The sequence below is a fragment of the Ixodes scapularis genome, unplaced genomic scaffold (genome assembly GCF_016920785.2).
Source record: "Ixodes scapularis isolate PalLabHiFi unplaced genomic scaffold, ASM1692078v2 PGA_scaffold1__304_contigs__length_218370807, whole genome shotgun sequence".
Classification (NCBI taxonomy): domain Eukaryota; kingdom Metazoa; phylum Arthropoda; class Arachnida; order Ixodida; family Ixodidae; genus Ixodes; species Ixodes scapularis.
The window spans coordinates 130,828,128-130,848,723 of NW_024609846.1; the positions used below are offsets into that span (position 1 = coordinate 130,828,128).

At 47.1% G+C, this 20,596-nt stretch overlaps 1 protein-coding gene across 1 annotated transcript in view; it reads left to right on the forward strand.

The window, feature by feature from the left end:
* Positions 1–20,596, forward strand: part of LOC120848698 — a 92,151-nt gene that overhangs the window by 69,228 nt on the left and 2,327 nt on the right. The window contains exon 4 of the mRNA XM_040220713.1: positions 13,868–13,966. Coding sequence (XP_040076647.1) covers positions 13,868–13,966 — 99 coding nt within the window. The remainder of the gene's footprint in view (positions 1–13,867; positions 13,967–20,596) is intronic.

The window sequence follows — 20,596 nt, forward strand, 5'->3', positions numbered from 1 at the left end:
GTGCCATTTCCACTCCTTGGACTGTCGTCTGTTCATTAGGCAGTTCCGTAACCAGTGGGTTTGAGCCGTGCCTCTCCTGTAGCTCCCGTAAGAGTTTCTGGTTGAGTCTTCTGAGCTCTTCCTGTTTTCGCAGGCTCTCCTCGTGCTTGCGTACCAGGTTTTCGTATTTGTTTTCGAGCTCCTTAATTCTAGGTTTGGAGTCTTGCTTCTTCTTGCTCGCGCCTTCCTTCTTGCGGAGGGTTTGAGCGTAGCTTAGCTCCTCTTCCGAGTCTTCTCCCGCTGTAGTGACGTTACTCAGTTCTGGAAAATTCTTCTTTCCCATGTCTATTTTCACCGTCTCCCGGTCTTGTTCTGGAGTGCTCTTCTTCGGAGACCTCGGCTCGAGGAAAGGCTATCAACAATCCGCTTTCCAAAGACGTTTCTATGCCGACAATTATCGCGTTCATTTAGGCTTAGGAGTGCCCAGAATCGAAACACTATCTAAAAATTGCGGCGATGTCATTGCCCATGCTTTTCGGTTAAAGAAAGGTAAGGCAAAGCGAAAGCCTCCTGCACTATTCGTTGCTGACTAACGCGCCCGATATTGCAACCACAACGACATATCAGTTCCAAAGCGAGCGGCGCTCACTCGCTGGGGCACCGCAATGTTTCCCTGCATCCCTACCGAGCCAGTCACGTGATCACAAAATCCCTCTCCTAGGTACTGCGGCTAACTTTAGCCGCGGTTAGTGCTTCGAGCAAACGGGCCCAGGAAGTTCCGTGGTGTCGAGGGTGACGAGAATCCAGGTGGTCCGGCCCATCCTCTTCGCGTCGGATATAGGTATCTTGGGGTTCTCCAGTTTGCGTTGCTCGTTGATCTTCTGGTCCGTGAACGGGATAGAAATTGGGAGGCCATTTGGAGACCACTATCCTTACAGACTCCTTTCGGTTGGCCGTGTACGCTTGGGTTTCTACTTCTGCTCCCTGGTACTTGAGTGTGGTGATACCCAGGTACTTCTGCGCCCTTTGCTTGTCGTTTGTTCTGATGGTGATCGTGTTGTTCATGGTGTTCTTCGTCACGAGGTCCGTACCGATCATGTCTCGAGGCAATACTCTGGTCGCGGTGGCGATCGCGGCCGTGATTTCACCGATGACGATAGTCTTTAGGTCCAGTCCTTTCGTACGAATGATGATTCCGTATGCTCTGTCCTCGTCCTTTATGGTGGTCCGGAACTTCCTCGACAATTTGACTCCAAGCTTCTTTCCACCCACAGTCCTCCATTGTGACTTCTCTTTCGCCGCGTCTGTTTCCGGGGAGCTGGCTTGCTTTTCCTTTTCTTCATCGCGCTTCATGTAGTTCATTAGTGTGGCTAAGTTCCGCTGCTTCCCCGTTGCGACCGCCCTGGCGCCTCGTGAGGGACGGAGCGTTAGGCCTAGCGCTAGGCCTAGCCGCCCGACTTGAAATTTCATCCCAAATAGGCTTTTCTTGCGGAATTTTCGTATAAAACGACGATTCTGTGGCTTCGCTATGTCGTCCGCTGATCGAAAAAAATTAAGACTCACCCCCAAGGGCCCACGTTCCGCGGCGAAACGCCGAAAATCCAGAAGCGCAAGGGAGACGCGTCCGCACTGCTCGACGTCTCGAGAAAGTTCTACACCGTGCCCATACCTGCCCACGGGTCGACGAGCCTTCTGCCGGCGCCACTTGAAACCATGTGAGAGAGAGAAAGAGAGAGAGAGAGAGTGAAAAGCGAACTTTATCGGCACGTCGCGAGTAGCGCGCTGTCCTCACCTGAAGAGTATTATCTTACATCGTGCTTCAAAGTAAGCCAGCGAGAAGCGCAATGCGTATCGCGCTCGTGAAGTCAATAGTTGACGCACGGTCAAGGGTATTGTAGTTGCGAGCCTTGTCGCTTGGTGGCCTTAATGCGTGGGTAGTAATACCCAAAGACTGTACGCTCTATGGCCCATACATAGCTTGCCAGCAACGTCATTTGCAGCCATGCCGGTATTTTATGTGTCACGAGCGTTCGGTTCACCGTGTTAGTTTCACACCGCAGAAGTAGTAGCTCTAGAGAACAAGTAAGTAGAAATAACCGTCAGTACCTAGCAACGGCGAGACCTAAAATTTATGTATATAAGGAATTCACTGGATACCTTATTTGAGCGCGCTATTTACAGCGCACGCGGTGGGGAGGGGAGGGGGAATGGTTGGCTTGGCCGAGGTCCCCGCATCCTCTGATCATGCTCCTATCTAGCATCTGCAATAAAAAACAAACAAAAAAACAAAAAAAACAACGGCGATCTCGATGGTGGGGAATGCATACTTCAGAAGCACTGTGTAGCGGAGACTGCAGCCAATGCAACAACCACCAGAGCTCGAGGGTACTATTTTGAAGCAATCTTCCGCAGAACGTGCGCTCTAGCTAGAAATGCATGTCTCAAAACCGGAGCGCGGGCAAGCTCGCGCTTGTAGCTTTGACTGCGGTCTCAGCTTATGGTTGAACGGAGCACAGCAAACGCGTTAGCGTTCTCCGCTAAGTGACATTCAGGACTAGGAAACTCCACGAGAGAGCCGTACCGCCGCTAACTAGCGCTGCTCCTTAGGAGCTCATGACGCGACGGCAAACCAAAGGAGCTTCACAGATCGCCACCAGACGCAATTTTGTAATCTGTACGTTCGTTTAAAAATTAGTTTTCTTGAATTCTCTGCCTGCAGCCCAGAAACACTAGACTAGGTTAGTGTTTTTGGGCTGCCGGCACAACATAGACCACATCTAGACAAAGAAATAAGTGCAAAAGTTTTGTTTCCGTGCCCCTTTAACGGAAAACGTTGTATAGATGTTTGCAAGCATGGCGTCCCGATGGGTGCCCCATGCGTGCAAGTACGTGCAGCATGCGCGTGAAAAAAAAAAAAAAAAATTTGGCACGGGTGAAATGGCACGGGCTTGCTCACACGACGAGAAACATGACGAACGCCAGATCTTTATTGTAGTCGGCTGGATTGCGGATCGAGGCTTGTCTTGCTTGGGTGGAGTGGCACCATCGAAAGCCATCACTTGACAGCAGCTTTTTCTCCATAGGACTCTATGGGGAAAATCAGAAAAGGTGTCATTTCCCCCACTTCTAAGCTGTTGTCGTCACTAAAACGTTTTGGCTGCTGTTCAGAAAGCCTGCGAAATAGCTTTTGCAAAACATTAAAACTGGCAGCCCTTACAATTCTTATAAATGAATGTTTAGCGGTCGAGAGTGACTCCACTGGTCGAAATATGTAGTGCAGCTCAATGAGACAAGAGTCATCTAGAGATACCGCTGAGTCTGTGGCGGTTTCGATGAGTTAGGTTTAGCAGACGACAAGCTTGGAGCATTTGCTACGCAGAATTCGCTTACTCCCGGAAAGCAGCTGTCAACATTGAACTTTTTCGACATTCATCAACTTCTGGGCTTCCCCGAGGGCGGTCTTATTGGAAGCAAGTTCTTTTGTTTACTCATCTCCGCGAGCAAGCTTGCCAGTTCAGCCGTGGGTGCTCCGGCACGTTTGATTTTCTTAATCAGCGTTCGAACGCTTGGCAAATACTAATTTGATCTCCAAACACCCGATATAATGATCGGAGAACATAATAAAATACTCGCCTGCGAGTACAGCGTACATGCTTCAATGTGCTTACTTTTGTTTGTTTCTCCCATAGACTTGCGTGTATTGCCTGATGTCAAGTAATGGACGCCGGTGGTGCCACCGACGGGTTTCTGATCCGCGATCCAGCCTACTACATCAGAGATCAGGGGTGTTTTTAATACTTCGAGTGACATATATGCGTTTCTCGCTTGCAGCGCCAAAACGGCGAACGAAGGAAATAAATTAAGCGACAACTATTTAAGAAAAAAACGTAATATATGTGCGCCTAACAAACTATGCGTTTCTTGTGTTACAAATATTGGACAGGATAAAAGAAAAGTACCCTCTTTTTTTACAGATAATTAAATGTTTGGATGTTTGAAGTCAAGATGAAATCAACACGATTCAAACATATATATATATATATATATATATATATATATATATATATATATATATATATATATATATATATATATATCAGGGTGCCGAACCGAAAACCGGAACCGAACCGGTATTTTTTTCCGGAACTGAACCGGAAAAAAAATAACGGTTACCGGCTCATGTCAAAACGGTTTGGCCACGCGATGTTGACTATGAATGTGCTATCAATGCCATTTGTTTTTTTAAGTGCCGTCAGCTGACACACACCTCGCTTACATATTTTTCTTCTCCACTCAGTCTTAGGAATATAAACGCTGCATCCATGAATCTTGACAAACGCTGCATCCATGAATCTTGACATAGGAACCAGTATTGCGCTGGTCGCGGCATGCACGGAAAAACAAAAATTGGAAGGCTGTGCAAAAAAAAAAAAAAAAAAAGAAATCACGTCACGGGATTTCATTTTCCTACAATCTCGTAAATCCTAAATGCTGCTGTGTGCTCATTTCATAACACGTTTCTAGAACGCCCGAGTTTTTGAAGCTTGCTTCCATCGGAATGAGAAAAGAAAAGGCTGTGGAGTTTGATAATAATGCATCCGGTTTCGTATAGGCACTTAGAAGCTAACATATTTGTGAGACAGCGAACTCTTCTATTTTAATATTTATCCTATTACGTCCTTCTGGCGTTGCGGTCGGTGAAGTGTTTTTCATATTCCGTATCTTGTTTAATGAAAACTTCTTTAAGGGTCTAATTTGAGTTACCGAAGGCTAGTTCAAATAAAGAAAGCTGTATTTTCTCCCTACTGTTCCTTCAATTGCTTACACGCCGAGGTGGCGGGATAGTTAGCGAGTTCTACTTGTAAGTGGGTTTGTAAGGAGGTCGCGGATTTTACAGCTACTGCGTCGGACCCAATTAGATGAAGTCCGAATGCGTAAACGTCAGTGAGGTAACCTTGGGTTGCACATAAAGAAACCATTCCTGGTAGAAATCCCTGAGCCTTACACTACGATGTATCCCGTTTCCTATGTGCTGATTTCAGATGTTTTTTTTGTAATTTATTTTGATGTTGCAATTTGTCATTTATAATTTCCGAACCGGTTCGCGGATCGAATTAACCGAACCGGAACTGAACCGGAACAAAATAAATTTACCTGAACCTGAATCGTAACCGAACCCGTATTTTTTTCGGTTCGACACACTGATATATATATATATGAATAACGAAGTGAAAAACTCACGGTGAAGAACAACAAACAGCAGAAGTTTAATCTTCAGTTTCGACGAGAGACTCGGCTTCGTCAGGAGATGACGTACAAGTGAGGGCATATCGCTGCCGCAAAAAAAGTTCAAAACTAGGGGGAAAAAAAGAAAATAAGAGAGAAAAAAAGAAAAAGAAAGGGGGGGGGGGGGGTGTACGCGTTTCCAGATGGCAAACAACTTGACCTGAGCCCGCTCCTCCTGCGGGGCGGCGAAATACAAAGTGCGCTTGAGCGCTCACAGCAGTGGCTACAATAGGCCATGAACGAGCGACGTCTTCTTTGATGGCCCTTAACGAGCCAATGCATCCCCGCGACGGTCACCCCTGGGGCGCCGCGCGTTTCGAGGAAACCAAAAGCATGTTTGCCCCGTCTTCCAACTAAAAAAAAAAAAAAGGAGAAAGAGGATACGTGGTTGGGGAGGGGGCTTAGGGTACGTTTGTGAGATGTGGTTAATGAAACATGAAACACGTGTGTAAGACAAAGGCACGGGAATAGCACGGTTCCATATAGATAACATCCACAATATAGGAGTCGTAATAGAATAATCACGGGGTCACGTGGTGCAATTCCAGTCAAAAGTACAGTACAACTATGAAAGGGTAGTCTAGGTTAATGTTCTTATTGATGCAAGTGTTCCTGGACTCTCATTTTTTCCTTTTTCTATGAGGAGTATTCACTGGGCGCCATATTTGTGGGTGCTGTCTAGAGCGGATGTATATATATACGAAACGTATTTATTATATGTACAAAGGGGATTCGTCACATCCTCTTGAGTAGCATCATCTGGAGTGGCGTGGAGGGGAAAGGAAAGGGGAAAGGGGGTCATACATGCCTCGCCACCCCTGAAAGACGGAGAAAGTCTAACAGGGAGTCGAGGATGTGCTTCCTGTGCTGGTTTGCGAGGTCCGGAAGGGTCCACTCTTCATATGTTGTGGGTCTTCTTGCCTGTGGGGGAAGCTTCTTCCACGCTGCTTCGCGATACCGCGAACTTTCAGCGCAGTCCCACACGAGGTGGAAACATGTTGCCCGGACACCGCAGTATTCACAGTTGGGGTCAATGCCTGGGTCGTTCGGGTCTGTAGGCTTATAAAATCTAGCCTGCCAGATGGGCGTGATGGCCGTATTTGTTTGGAGCCGCCTGATGCTCACCTCCTCCCACCGGTTGTATTCCGGCGGGATCGGATAAGAATCTGGCGGAAGAAGGGAGATGAGCCTGAGTTTTCGGGCAAGCCGCTCCTCCCTTTTTATCTCGTCTGGGTCAGGTGGTATGGCAGGCCTTTCGTCTTGTTCTTGAGGTGCAGGAGAGGATCGTGGCCTTGTGAGGGCAGGGTACATGCGTTTAGCTGCGCCCTCGCGGCCTCGTTCGCTCTCTCGTTTTCCGGTATGCCTTCGTGGCCCGGAATCCAGTCTATAACGACGGTGACGTAGGGTTTTGATTGCTTAACAACGCTTCGTATTTGGAGCGCGATGTCATTCTGCGAGCGGCATCGTTTGCATTCACGGAGTGCTTCTTGTGAATCTGTGTAAATAATTACATTGGCTCGTTGGGGATTGTCTGTGGCTTCCTTGACAGCTTGCAGTATTGCCAACAGCTCTGCCGTCTTGGAGCTGCTCGTCTTGTACGTTTCCCCTCTCCATGTTTTGCTGCGGATGGGTGAGCTCCATGCGATGCATGTGCGTCCAGCCTCATTTCTGGCCGCGTCGGTATAGAAGACATCGGTATCGTCTCCGAGTTGTCCAATCTTCTTTAGGTGTTCTTCACTCTGGTGCTGCCGCCTCTTCTTATGGTCTTTTCCTTGGTTTTGGGGTATTGGCCTACTTGTTGAGACATCCTCCGTTTCCCACGGGGGCGGCGGATGTGCTGCAATAGTTGTTGTGTCAAGGTCCGTGGTCTTTTCTAATTTCTGCAAGATGACTCTACCATGGTCCGAGCGAGAGAGCCTTTTGAGCTGTCCCAGCACCATTTCGTCGGCAATTTCTCGGACCTTGTTCACTTGGGCAGCCTTCTCCAGCTTGGCGATAGGAGTGAACTTGGGAAGACCCGTGATGACTCTCATGGCGCTTCTGTTGAGTATATTGAGGGTCTCTTCTTGCACTCTATTAAGTCGGAGGTAGCTGAGGCCGTACACCACCTTCGAAACGAGGAGGGCTCGGTGTAATCTCTTTAGTAGATCTGTCTGTGCTCCCCAGGCCTTCGTCGTGAGCTTTCGAAGTAGGTTCAGTCCATCCGACCATTGGGTTTTTGTTTGCTTCATCCAGGTCGCAGCTCCTCCATTTTGCTCAAAGGTGACGCCTAAGATCTTGAGGTTGGGGGCCTTTAGGATGGGGGTTCCATCGATTTTAAGTTGAATTTGTTTGTCGAAACGTGTGGTTTTGTGTTTTGTGACGATCATAAAGGAGGTCTTTTCAGGCGAGAGATGGAGGCCTGATTGTCTCGCAAAGGCCTGTGTTACATCCAGGGCCTTTTTCATTGTTTCTTTTTGCTTTCTGGCAATTCCTTTGACGGTCCAGAGTGTAACGTCGTCCACGTATATAGGAAAGTTGATGTTGGGTATGGCATCCAACGCGTTCGCTAGGTTTGTCATAGCCATGTTGAACAGTGTTCGGGATATCACAGCACCCTGGGGGACGCCGGTGTTGTTGTGCCGCCAGGGGCTTCTGTTTGCACCAATAACTATTTGATACGTTCGCTCCTTGAGAAAAGACTTAATAAAGTTTAACATGTTGCCTCGGATTCCGCGTCTTTGTGCTGCTTCGATGACCGTCTTGTGAGGAATGCTGTCGAATGCCTTCTTGATGTCTAAGGCAACAATGGTTCTTGGTTGTCTCTTGAACTGAGGCTTCTCGTACACGTCACGATGTATCATTGCCAAGCTGTCATGGGTGGACAAGCCAGGTCTGAAACCCGTCTGCATTGGATGCAGGTCACCTCGAGTCTCTAGGATCAATGAAAGCCTCGTTTGAACCATCTTTTCTAGAATTTTGCACAAGTTCGATGTTGGCGAAATAGGCCTGAGATTTTGTAGGGTGTTGAGTGGCTTTCCGGGCTTGGGGATCGGGATGAACGTTGATCTCTTCCACTCAGCCGGGATTTCTCCGCCGTCCCAGATGTCGTTGTAACTTTGGAGGAGTTCTTCAAGTTCTTCTTTAGGCAAGTTTCTTAGTGCCGCGACTGTGACTTGATCAGGTCCCGGCGCCGAGTTGGTATTGGCTGCCGTGAGAGTCTCAAGTAGCTCGCCCATGGTGAATGGTGCGTTCTCGGGTGCGGGGTCTTCAACTTGAAGTGGCTGATAGATTCTGGCCTCCGGGGGCGGATGCTGCTGCGGAAAGAAGAGAGTTCCTGCCTGATCGGCAAGTTGTTCTTCTGTGATCTTGAGTTTCAAGGCGATGTTGCTGCTTGTGTTTTGTGCCTTAGTTTTGCCCGCAAGGCCGCGGTATGTCCGCCAGACCCGGCGTAGTCCCGTCTTCTCGTTAAACGAGTTGCATAGTGTTCTCCATTTTGTTCGACAGAGCTCGTTGGCGTAGCGTTTTGCCTTAGCCGTCGCCTTGTTTAGGGAAATCTTGTTGCCTAAAGTCTTGCGTTTCCTCTACCTCTTGAGAGCTTCAAGTCTAGAGTCCCATAGGTTCACGAGATGTAAGTCTGGAGTCGGCATGTCTTCTTTCACTTTGCACACCTTTTTGGCTTTCTTAACCGCCTGGACAATCCTTTCTGCCAGGGGAGTTTCTTTGAGATCTTGAACGTGGGTGCGAAAGGCGTCCCACTTGATAAAACATACTTTTTTCTTTGGTGCGACACTAAGTTGAAGCGTAATTTTGATGGGCAAATGATCACTACCCATGGCATCTGGTAGCACACACCAGCTCGCTCTAAGTTGTCTCGAAGTCCACGTGAGGTCGGGAGTAGTGTCCGTTTGATTGTTAGATTGTGCGAGCCTCGTTGTGATGCTTTTTTCGTTGCGGAGAACGAGCCCCTTTCTTTCACAGGCACGCTTAATGACCTTGCCTCTGTTGTCTCTAGAGTTGTAGCCCCATTCTGTGTGCTTGGCGTTGAAATCTCCCGCCAGTATAGTTGGGGTTCGGCTGTCTATAAGTCTTCGTATCCATGCATCGTCTAGCTCTCTGGCGCCTGGACGAATGTAGGCATTAAAAACATCGACGGTCGTGTCTCCCCATCGAATTCGAGTGCCAACCACCTCACGATGTTCACTGCATTCATTTTTGGTATCGATCTGAGTTTGCGGTAGGGATTTTTTAACGAGGGTGACTGTTAGTCCGTAGTTACCATTTTTTCTGACGATTATTGGCTGGAGAAAAGCATTGTACCCTTGAATCTTGAGGTTCTTGACGTTCGCCTTTTGGAGGAGGATAACATCGGGAGCCTTGTCTTTCAGTTTTTCGAGTCTGAGCTTAAGCTCCGAAAGTTTTTGTTGGAGACCCCTGCAATTCCACTGGAGGACCCATACGTTGGTTATTTTCTTTCTTTGGCGTGGCGGTTTGGGTCTGGACGCTGAGGCGCTACTTGCCATGCTGTTTGCTGATGAGTGCGTAGACGAGGTCGCATAGCTTGTCAACCTTGCTTTCGAGGGATCCGACTTTCCCTTCAAGCGTGTCAATTCTGCCATGGGTGGCTTGTACTTCTGCAATCCATCCCAAGGGAGACGACGTGGCCGAGCTGGTGTTGCTTCCTCCGCTCTGATGCAGAGGGTAGTTCCACGCATTGGAGCTAAGGGGCTGCATGGCTAATGGCAGAGTCGGAAAATTCTTAAAGGATTGCAGAAACTCCGGCGACGGTGTTTGTTGGGACGAGTTTGTTGTTGCGTGACCACTCGCGTAGGAGCTGTTGCTCTGCAATTTCTTGTGTGGAGGTGGAGGTTTCACTTTCTTGGGTGGGATCGTGCGTTTGGGGCAATCATTGCTCGTGGCAACATGTGTCCCTCCACAGTTGACACATTTGGGTTGCAGCTTACAGTTCTCGGACACGTCGTGCTCGTGTCCGCAACTGCTGCAGCGCTTGATATCTATAGGACAGACGTCGGCTTTGTGTCCAAGGAGGTGACAGTTATAGCACACCAAGGGCCTAGGTCTGTAGGAGGTTACCCTAAAGGCCTCGCAGGCGTATCGGACGTAGTTTGGTAGGGACCGGCCTTCAAAGGTAATGAGGACCGTTCTTCCTGACCGGCCGATGATTCTGGCCGAGGAGATCTGGTGGGTTTTGCACTCCAGTTCTTTTGTTAGCGAATCAGGAGTCTCGTCGTTGTCGTATCCTCGCCGATAAATGACTCCCTTGATTTGCGAGCTTGAGGTTGCCACGTATGGCTTCATTTCAAGCGCTTTTCCTTTGAGGTCGATTTTGCCTATTTTCATGAGCTTGTCGATGGCTTCACGGTTCTTCGTGGTGATAGCGATGGTGTTTGAACGTTCATTCGTGTGAACTGAGCACTCCTTGTCGCTTACGCCGGTCTTGGTAATGCATCGCGGATGTTCTTGTTCGCAATGTTGTAAACGTCTTCGCGACACACGGGCTTCAGGACGACCGTGTGCGTGGGTGTCTGTGACGTGGATTTATCGGACCGGTTGCGTCGGCGACGTCTCGTGTATTGCTGCCACGTGCCATCTTGGTTGTCTTGTTCCATGGGGGCCGCAATACCATCGCCACCGGCGAGATTTTGTGTGCCCTGGCTCGAAGCTTCGATGCCAGGAGTCAAATGTTGTGACTCGGTGTTGTCGCTGGAGATTTGGTTCATGTAGTTGAAGAACGCGTTTTTGTTCTGCAAGAACATTGCAATGTCTTTTTCGTGCTCTTCATAAGCGGTGTACTTCTTTTTTTTTCAGCTCTATGCGAGCGTATTCTTCTTTTTTTTCTCTAAATGCCTGGAACTCTGCCTAGTCCTCGTCGGAAATAACAAGTCCTACTTTCTTTGAGGCGGAAGCTTCCTCCTCCGTTCTTGAATATGGGCTTGCGAGCGCCAAGTTTCTTTTTGCGGGTCGAATCTTCCCCGCGGCTTGAGAATCCTGTGTAGTGGCTGGGAGGGCCTGAAGGTCCTCTTCGATGCCGTTGACTTCCAGGGATAGATGGGGGGTCGGGTTCAGGGTTGCTAACGGATCGTCGGGTCCCGAAATCGGGATCCGGCGGTGAGCTTGTTGGCTGTGAACCTAACGTTCGATGGGCCTTCTTTTTTCCTCTTCTCTAGAGCGGATGCTCAGAACGAGCCCACATTAATAGGCTGCTAAGACCGGCACTCTTGAGGGTGCGAAATGCACGTTACAAAAGAACTGTGGAAGCTCGCCATCAGCACGCGCTCAGCAGTCGCGCACACAGCTATGGCCGCCAGTGAATACTTCTTATAGTATTGAATTCGTATATGAGGTATGACTCTCGCTGTTCGCGCTCCCGGTTTGATCTAAATCCAGATTCCAGTAATTTCACAGATAATTTATCGAAAGAATGCTCTGGGAGACGGAGGTGTTATAAAAGAGGGAGGCCTGGATTAGTTTTAGAGTGAGATCTGTGGTTGTTAAAGCGTAGTCTAAACGGTGTATCGGTCTGTCCTACGTATTGCATTTTGCATACTCTACACTCTAGCAAGTACACTACGTTTGAAGAGTTGCATGTCAGTTCCCCTTTCATTTTCATTGAGTACTGCGAATGCGTGCTTTTGGCTGTGTCTGTTTGTTGAATTTGTAGGCATATTAAACACTGCGGTGTATTAAAGGGCCTGCATTAGTTGCGTCGCGGTGTAGGAAACGCGACGCCGCGCGTTTCCTCGGTGTCGAGGAAACGCGCGGCGCCCCAGGGGTGACCGTCGCGGGGATGCATTGGCTCGTTAAGGACTATCAGCCAAGAAGACGTCGCCCGTTCACGGCCTATTGTAGCCACCGTTGTGAGCGCTCAAGCGCACTTTGTATTACGCCGCCCCGCAGGAGGAGTGGGCTCAGGTCATGTTGTTTGCCATCTGGAAACGCGTACACCCCCCCCCCCCCCTTTTCTTTTTCTCTCTTATTTTCTTTTTTTTCCCCTAGTTTTCAACTTTTTTTGCCGCAGCGATATGGCCTCACTTGTATGTCATCTCCAGATGAAGCCGAGTCTCTCGGCGAAACTGTCGATGAAACTTCCGCTGTTTGTTGTTCTTCACCGTGAGTTTTTCACTTCGTTATATATACGCCTTCGGCCCCTTGGCTCTTATGCCACCATGCAGGCACGTAGCGAGGGGGGTGGCCCATGGGGCCGGGAGAGCGCCTTTAGAGCGCACGACAGTAGAGCGCCGACGTTGAGCACGACACTGAGTGCCCCCCAAAATCTTTCATTTTGCTGGGGACTCCTCTCCCCCCTCCCCCTCATACAACAATTTGTCATAGGCGGGCCCCCCCGGAAAGGAAATCCCGGCTACGTGCCTGCCACCCATGCCCACTATGTATATATATATATATATATATATATATATATATATATATATATATATATATATATATATATATATATATACACACAACACGGGCACACGTGGTCTCCGAGGAGGATATAAACGAATATGTGCAGATGAATGAACCGTACTTAATCCAATGAATCAAAGAATCAAAGTTTTCAGGAACCCGCCGAAAGCCAAAAAACGGCGGAGCCAGGATTTGAACTCTGGGCCTCCCAATGTCCGGTCGGGTGTGCTAACCTCTACACTACTCCACCTTAGCTTTCTGGCGTTTCCTACCTGTCTTATTAATGCACAAGAAACGAAATGTGTCCAATCGGAGGTGTTCTGGAAACACACGCCACCGCGTGGAACGCGGTACGACGCTTAGTGTCACGTGGTACGTGCTCGTTTGTGCTCCAGAAATCCTCCCACTGTTTGTCTCGCCCCGTGTACATGCAGTATTCTTTGTTTATGAGCTTTTAGAGACACGGTATCATCATCATCTGCAAGAATCAAGAGCCACGTTATTGAATATACAACACGGGCACTTCACGTCATCGTACGTGGTCTCCGAGGAGGATATGAACGAATATGTGCAGATCAATGAACCGTACTTAATCCAATGAATCAAAGAATCAAAGTTTCAGGAACCCGCCGAAAGCCAAAAAACGGCGGAGCCAGGATTTGAACTCTGGGCCTCCCAATGTCCGGTCGGGTGTGCTAACCTCTACATTGGGAGGCCCAGAGTTCAAATCCTGGCTCCGCCGTTTTTTGGCTTTCGGCGGGTTCCTGAAAACTTTGATTCTTTGATCCATTGGATTAAGTACGGTTCATTCATCTGCACATATTCGTTTATATATATATATATATATATATATAGAGGGTACCTAGATGTCTCTTGAAAGTGAATTAGTAAAGGCTACAAGCCCGAGCTGAGTCACATTGCTCTGCGTGCACTTCAAAAGTGAACAAGGAAGAAAATAGGAAGAGAAACGAATGGGCAAAGAAAAGGTCGAGGTACCACCACTCAATCAAAAGCGCGTGTTTGTATGAAGGCGCTCTCTATATAAGCGTTTGCGGCGTTTACCTTTTCACGGTAGCCTTTTCTATCCCTTCCTTGTACATCGTTCCTTGTTCGACTTTTCGCAATATATGTCTCGAATGTATATTGTATATATTGTATAAGCTGCCGAAGTCACTATTGGTATTTCTTCAGGCAGCGGCGACGCCTTCAAAGAACGATGAAGTTGACGTTACAGTGGGATCTTGTGATGGCGGATCCTGCAAACCTGGCTCCAAGCATATTACTGTGTCGCTATGTAAGTAAGAAATATTGTGATATCTATATACAATAAATTAAACTCCCCTCTTCATTAATAGGTGTTGTAATGAGCGATAATGTTAAACCAATTTTGTTTTAAAATATAAACAAGTGTATTATTATGATCTAAACTCTGAGACAAGGAGAAATATAATAACGGACGAGGTTAAAGTACTGCTCGTTCGTTGGCGGCAGTGTGCGTCGCGACCGCTTGCGCCATCTCTTGTCTTCCGTGCGAAACGGCGCCGTATTGTTTAAAGACCTTTGGCTTCGAATTTCCATAGGAGCTAAGCCTTTTTCTTTCCTTACATTTTCCTCAGGTAAGTTCGCTCTTCGCAAATTTTAGAAAAAAAAATGCACCATCTGTGGGCAACGCTGCATAAAGTCGTAGCGCGATAGGTTGAGAAACCGAATTTTGCGCTCGATTTAAAGTGGCTGGCCACTCCTTGATGCCCCCAGTATATAGGTGCTAGGAGAATACTTGCAGTAGCAGATTCAGTGTTCAAATGGACAAGGAAGATATCGCAGCCTCAGTTTTAAAGTGTTTTTATTGCTTTGAAAACCTATCACGCCGCTCAATGTTTTACAGAATTGTTTTACGCTTATTGCTCTGTCTACCTATAAACTTGCGAAACCGAAACTAAGCTTCCGCTTTATTGCTTTCTCGGCTTCAGAACAGAAAAGGAACGCAAGTAGTGACCTGTCGGTTTCGATAGCTTTTAGCAGTCGCTGAACGCGGTTGACTTGGTTAGCTATTACCGCCGAGACCATTTGGTGGCGCCTGCTTGTGGCTCCTGCCCATCAGAATAGACCGTTTTCGAAATTCAGTGCAATCTGGTAGCTCAAATAGCGTTTAATCTTTTTTTATACTAATGGCGGTAATCAACCCGCAGACTGTAATACTTTGCCGGGCACCATCACTTTCAACGGCAGACAAAAATGCGGTCTTTACCGTGCAATCAGTTCTGGATCTCTCAGTTTTGATGGTATACAAGCGGCAGGAACGAAGCATCTACTCATATTGACACCGCTAAAAACATACACATCAAGGGGCTTTGAAGCTGATTATGTGCCACCAACAGATTGACTGCATCCCAGCTAGAATGAACTCTTACGCAACTCTTCCTGCGTCGCATCGTACTCACATCTCGAATGTATAGACCTTTGCAAAAAACGGCTTCTGCGCGCTGCCATTTTTGTCTTCTGGGCTGTGGAACGCCTTCTGAGAATGCGCTATTGATCTGCTGTGGGGTTTATTGGTTGCTGCACATGCTTCCATAGCTCAGTGACTCAACATTTTTTGCCCGGGTGATAAGCGATGCAATTGTTCCATAGGCCTCGCATCATCCGCTTCGGAGGATCTTCAACTTCTTCCACTATGAGCCACAAGGTCGCAATTAGTACGACACATATGACATTCTTCAGACGATGATGGTAATCAAAATGACTAGACGATTTCAGAAAGGGTCTATTTTCAGTTGCGAACAAGTTTGATAGCCTTTGAAAAAAACTAGGTAAAGGCTTGTAGTTGTCGCATTCTTAAACACATACCGTAATAGTAGACAGACTGACATCACTCGTTTCTATCGATCGATGTTTAACACAATCAACTTATAACGCACTTACTTGTAACGGTCTTATAGCCGGAATTAGAAATGAGCAGATGACGTCTGGAAAGGCGATCGCACGTTTTCACATGATGATATGCCATTTTGTTTTAAAATTGTGGGAATGTTCTTTAAAGTCGGGAGTGCTACTTTCCTCAGAAAGTAGAAAAAAAAAATATTTTAAGTAAAGCACAAGTAAACATTCAGTGTCAAACACGAGCGTTCAATGACGACATTGGTCTAGAGCGTTGGATAATGACGACATAGAATACGCTCTTTTCGAAATTCAGTCTGGCTACCTGTTACTATCATCACCTAACTGAATATTATCTGTACATGCTAATGGCTGCCTTTTGATAGTTGACGAAGGATGGATTCGAATACAAGCACCGATGCGCAGCCCGAACATTCCCGATGTTGATACACTACAGGGTTTTATGGCAGCGTGACAAGACTTCTAAGCTTCTGTGCGTTTTGCATTTGAAATCCTTGAAATGTTCGGCTTCGGCATGATTATCGACATATGGGCACAAAACTACTGTCATTGTGAATATACTGTCCTGTCATTCGATGTTAAACACTCAATCACATATGTAAATGAGATTTCGTGTTTATTTAAAGCTTTGACTCCTGTTTTCAAAAGGTCAGTGCAAAACTGATTGCATTTGGAGACGTTCCATTTGTTTCTCACCGAAGAAACACAGCTAAATCAACCGCCGGCGCCGACTACCATGGCATTGTGTGTGTTTACATCGCATGATTTCTTTCCACCAATTGTATTCCTCCTTCTAAGCGTTCCCTAGTTCGCTCCGTCTGTCCCTTTATTCCCTGCGCAAATCCAGCGTTCAGCTTGAGACGCGTCTGTAAACCCGAATAAATCTTCGTGCAACCGGAATTTAAACCCGTGCTTAGCCGAGCTAGGTTTAGGATGCTGAGCCGACTTAGGAAAGAGCCGTTTTGGGTTAAGGTAAGCAACGTTGGTGCAACCGGTCCTTAGTCCAGCACACATAATCCACAAATGACCTTCGGAACGCTTTTCTAATTCTCGACGAAGAGTAGCTTCCCACGTGAACTCTCAAGATCAGGGGATGAATCATAAGTAACACACAGTCTCAGAAAAGAAGTGTGTATTATTGCACCATTTGTCTCATATAATACACCCCAAAACTTCAGTTCGACGTACAGCGCACTGACGTCGATCTGACGGTACTTACTCTCACGAGAGGTTTGATAGCCGTGTGGTACAACTTATTAAAATAGTTAATGTATGTGTTACTGACTACAAACAAATTTCCGTGGTTTTCTCGTCCCTATTGCAAAACTTCAGTGTTTTCTTTATCTGGTCTTTGATATGTATTTTAGCTATTTAAGAGAGGACACAACCCAGAAAACCAAAAATTCGGCAAAAAAAACACTAATTTTGAACAATTACACATTTACATCCAACAACATCCAGAGAGTATTCCCAGAAAATTTCACTAGTTTACAATCCATAGTAAATTTTTTATAAATTATTTTCTGTCCACCGAAGTTAAAGAAAAGGTAGCGTTTGGAGCACTTTGAACGCATTTTTCTCCGTTCCACTTTTTGGGATAAATTCCATTTTAGTCAACCTATTGTTTGATAATGGCAATACAGGGAAGGCTCGTTCTTCACTTTTTCTGACTGAAATTTAAAATGGAATGAGGCTATGGATTGTTTTTGTCACTTTACGAATGTCTTTTACAAAAAAAAAATGTTGCCATTTTGTCGAAGACACAGAAGACCAAAAAGTTGACCAATTTCGCAGAAGAGAAAATTGATAGAAATATTTGACTTTTTACAAAAAAATTTCCTTGCCCGCACCTCCTAGGCATTCTGCTAGATATCTAGCGAATAAAAATCTTAAATATTGTGATAGTTTTCTGACGATAGGTTAACTAAACAATGTAGGCGTGTTGCTGATAGAAGCTGCCCTAATTTCTTTTTACTTAACCGACAGACCTGACATTTTGTTATGCACCCTCTAGCATGACCACCAGCCTACCCTATAAATTTTATTAATTTTAAACTAAGGGTTTAAAAGTTGACCCTAACAGGGGGTGTGTCCCCTTAATAAGTTATATCGCATTGTTATCAAGCCCCTCGTAAAATTTAGAGCCGTCTGTTCAATTATAGTGTGCTGTACGTCGAATTGAAGTTTTGGGGTGCATCAGGGGAAAAAGGTGTAAGGTGACACCCTTTTTCTTTTTTTTTGTGTGTACCAAGGGTAGCGCAGCGGGTGTATAACGTCAGAATTTCAGACTGCAGGATGTCACTTGCTGCTACCAACGTTCTCCCTTTAAAAGGAAGCTGAAGCGGTCCTATATTTGAGGAAAAACACTTAAATCGTCTTTATTTGGCCTCCAGGATCACCAATATCGATATTATTATTTTTTTTTTTTTTTTCAATTTGGTGCACGGAGGTTGCTGAAAAGGATATTCGATGTTCCGCTAAAACCACTCCTTTCCTGAGCGTGACGTCATACAGAGCTCTCGGAACCTCTGTTCTCGCACATCTTCAACGCCTGTCAAAGCTCTGCACGCGCACTGTTGCTATTTTCAAAAAGATCAAAAGAAGATGCCACGACTGGTGTCAAAGCGAGGGAATGTACCTGGTAAGCTTGCAATCTCACGCGTTGTCCACACGAGTGACACGCGCTTGGCGGCCGAAATATTTGGGTATACACCAACTCATGTTTACAAACAAACCGGAGCGCCCCTAGCGGAAGACACCAGCGCCGCGCATGCGCGAGGGGGGTGTGGGCAAGAAGCTTGCCGTCGCCCATAAACAAACCATTGGAATGCGATGTTGTCGGCGTCCGTGTGAGTCCCTCTGCCCTTTTTCGCGTTCGAATCGTTGATTCTACGTCTTCCTGGTGATGTCTGACTACTTGAGCGACGTCAGCGAAATCACCGAGGTTCGTTTCACCGCAAAACTTTGCGTGAATAATGTGACATGTGGCGATTCATTCCGCGTGGACGCGGCAGTATGTACGCTACAGCTTGATTCGCATGATGAGATTTCGTTCGCAATTTTCAGTCGCGACGCCGCTCGCGGGCTGCAAAAGCGTGAACCGTAGCTGAGATGGTCGACGTTGATACTGAAAATCGCAAGCAAAATCGGACCACGTGAATTAGGCATAACAACTCGGTGATGGTCACTGGTAACAATGATCAACATCTCCTTGTACCTACTGTTTACATCGAGCCTGCTTACCAACCTTCAAACTTTAGTCTTTTGAGGCCTGCACTTACTTTTTATGGCAAGTACCGCGCCAACATTTGGTCTACGGGCCGGCGTCGTCTAAGAAAGCAGACGACAAGCAGAAACGTACGAAAGAGCAGACGACAGTTTGAACGATCCGGCCGCCGTTTGAAATTAAAGACGCACTGAACGTAGTCCGCATGTGGTTCGCACAACTTGACGTTTTTCTGGCGTTCATGTTGGAACAAAACGAATAATTCTGATGACCACAAGTATCCGTGAATTCAATCCAAAGTGCTTCCCGCCCAAGCAATCGTAGTCCGACGGCGTCTGCTTTTCCGGCTTTTCCCTTTTCATGAGACATATCCAGATTCTCGGACGAACCGAGCACGTGAAAACTGACCTTCAAACCTTTCTCCACACTTTTGGTACGGCCCCAGTCGAGGCGTTTTGACGAGAAAGCAGGTTTTTGTCTGGTTCCTTTCAAAACAGCGCAGGAATACACGTCTGGCATGGGGACTTCTGCCCACAGCCCTAGACCGGAAGTGCGACCGACGCGCCACCACCGCGCCGTTACGTAACAGAGATGAGTTCGTGTATTACGTAACAACTAGTAAAAGTCTTTCTTTTTCTCGGGCAGTCATGAACGCTGCAGTGTTTATAAGCAGTTTCGTAACTGAGCTAATCTAGTAACGTCGGCTGCTACCAGCTTCGGAAAATGATACACCGCACTGGTTCAACAACACTAATCATCTATTGACTGTTATCACCGCGCGCCGCGACCCTGAAGCCCGCGGCGCGTACTCTGCGCTTGTTTTTCATCAGTTGCAGAGCGCGGCTCGCGTGGCCAATTTTACTTGGCTTCCTCGCGGCTGATATGACTAGAGACAATTGGGCATGCGGGCAGCCATGGTCAAATGCTGTGGATAACTAGTTTGCTCACAAGACTAGAGTCAATTGGCAGAGTAAAGAGCGCAATAAACCTCCTCCCCTCTCAATTTCTTCTGCTGCAACAAGGGGCTCGATCCTCACAATTCAAGAGCACTAAAAATTCAAGGCCCTAGACGCACCTAACAGTAATGCAGAACCCATAGCAAACTTATTAAAACATGCAAGTTACACACCCTACTCTTGACGAAATTTAAGTTTGTCTTAATCATTCTGATAAGCCCGGAGATCACAAGAGTGTGTCGTGTGTGCAGTGCATCCGAAACCACCCAAGGCTTCTCGCAGCCAAGCAGAGCAAATCGTTAGGCACGTACTATCGGGGAAAAATGAAATACGAACAGATGAGCGAGTGGCTAGCGGTACAGGCTGCGCCGCCTGAAAGTGAGCCTAGGGGCGAGGGTGTGTGGCCTACTCCGATGTGTATACGCCCTTCGCTCGGCGCTTCCCAAGCATCGGCATTGCACTTCGTAGTGCGCTGAAAGCTATAGACGCTTTGCACACGAGCTATATTGCAGCCGCCATTACTGACCTTCTCTGGTCTTACCGAGATACCAAGCCACCGAAGCGCGTTTTGAGGAGAATCCACAAAGGCCATTGCTGGGGAGAAGGACACAGTCAGATCTAAAATGGCAATAACATGGCCTGCTGGGGCAATGATGGAGGGAAGTGATCAAAATAAAAGGAAACAAAAACTGAAGGTCACTTATGGTGGCGCTTATGAACAGCTGCTGAAAAGCGTCTATATCACCGCTATCGTTGCTCGCTCGACTTGTGCCGCGCGACGAAGCTCGCCGCTATAGGGAGTATTCACAGGACGCCATATTTGTGGGTGCTCTTTAAAGCGCAT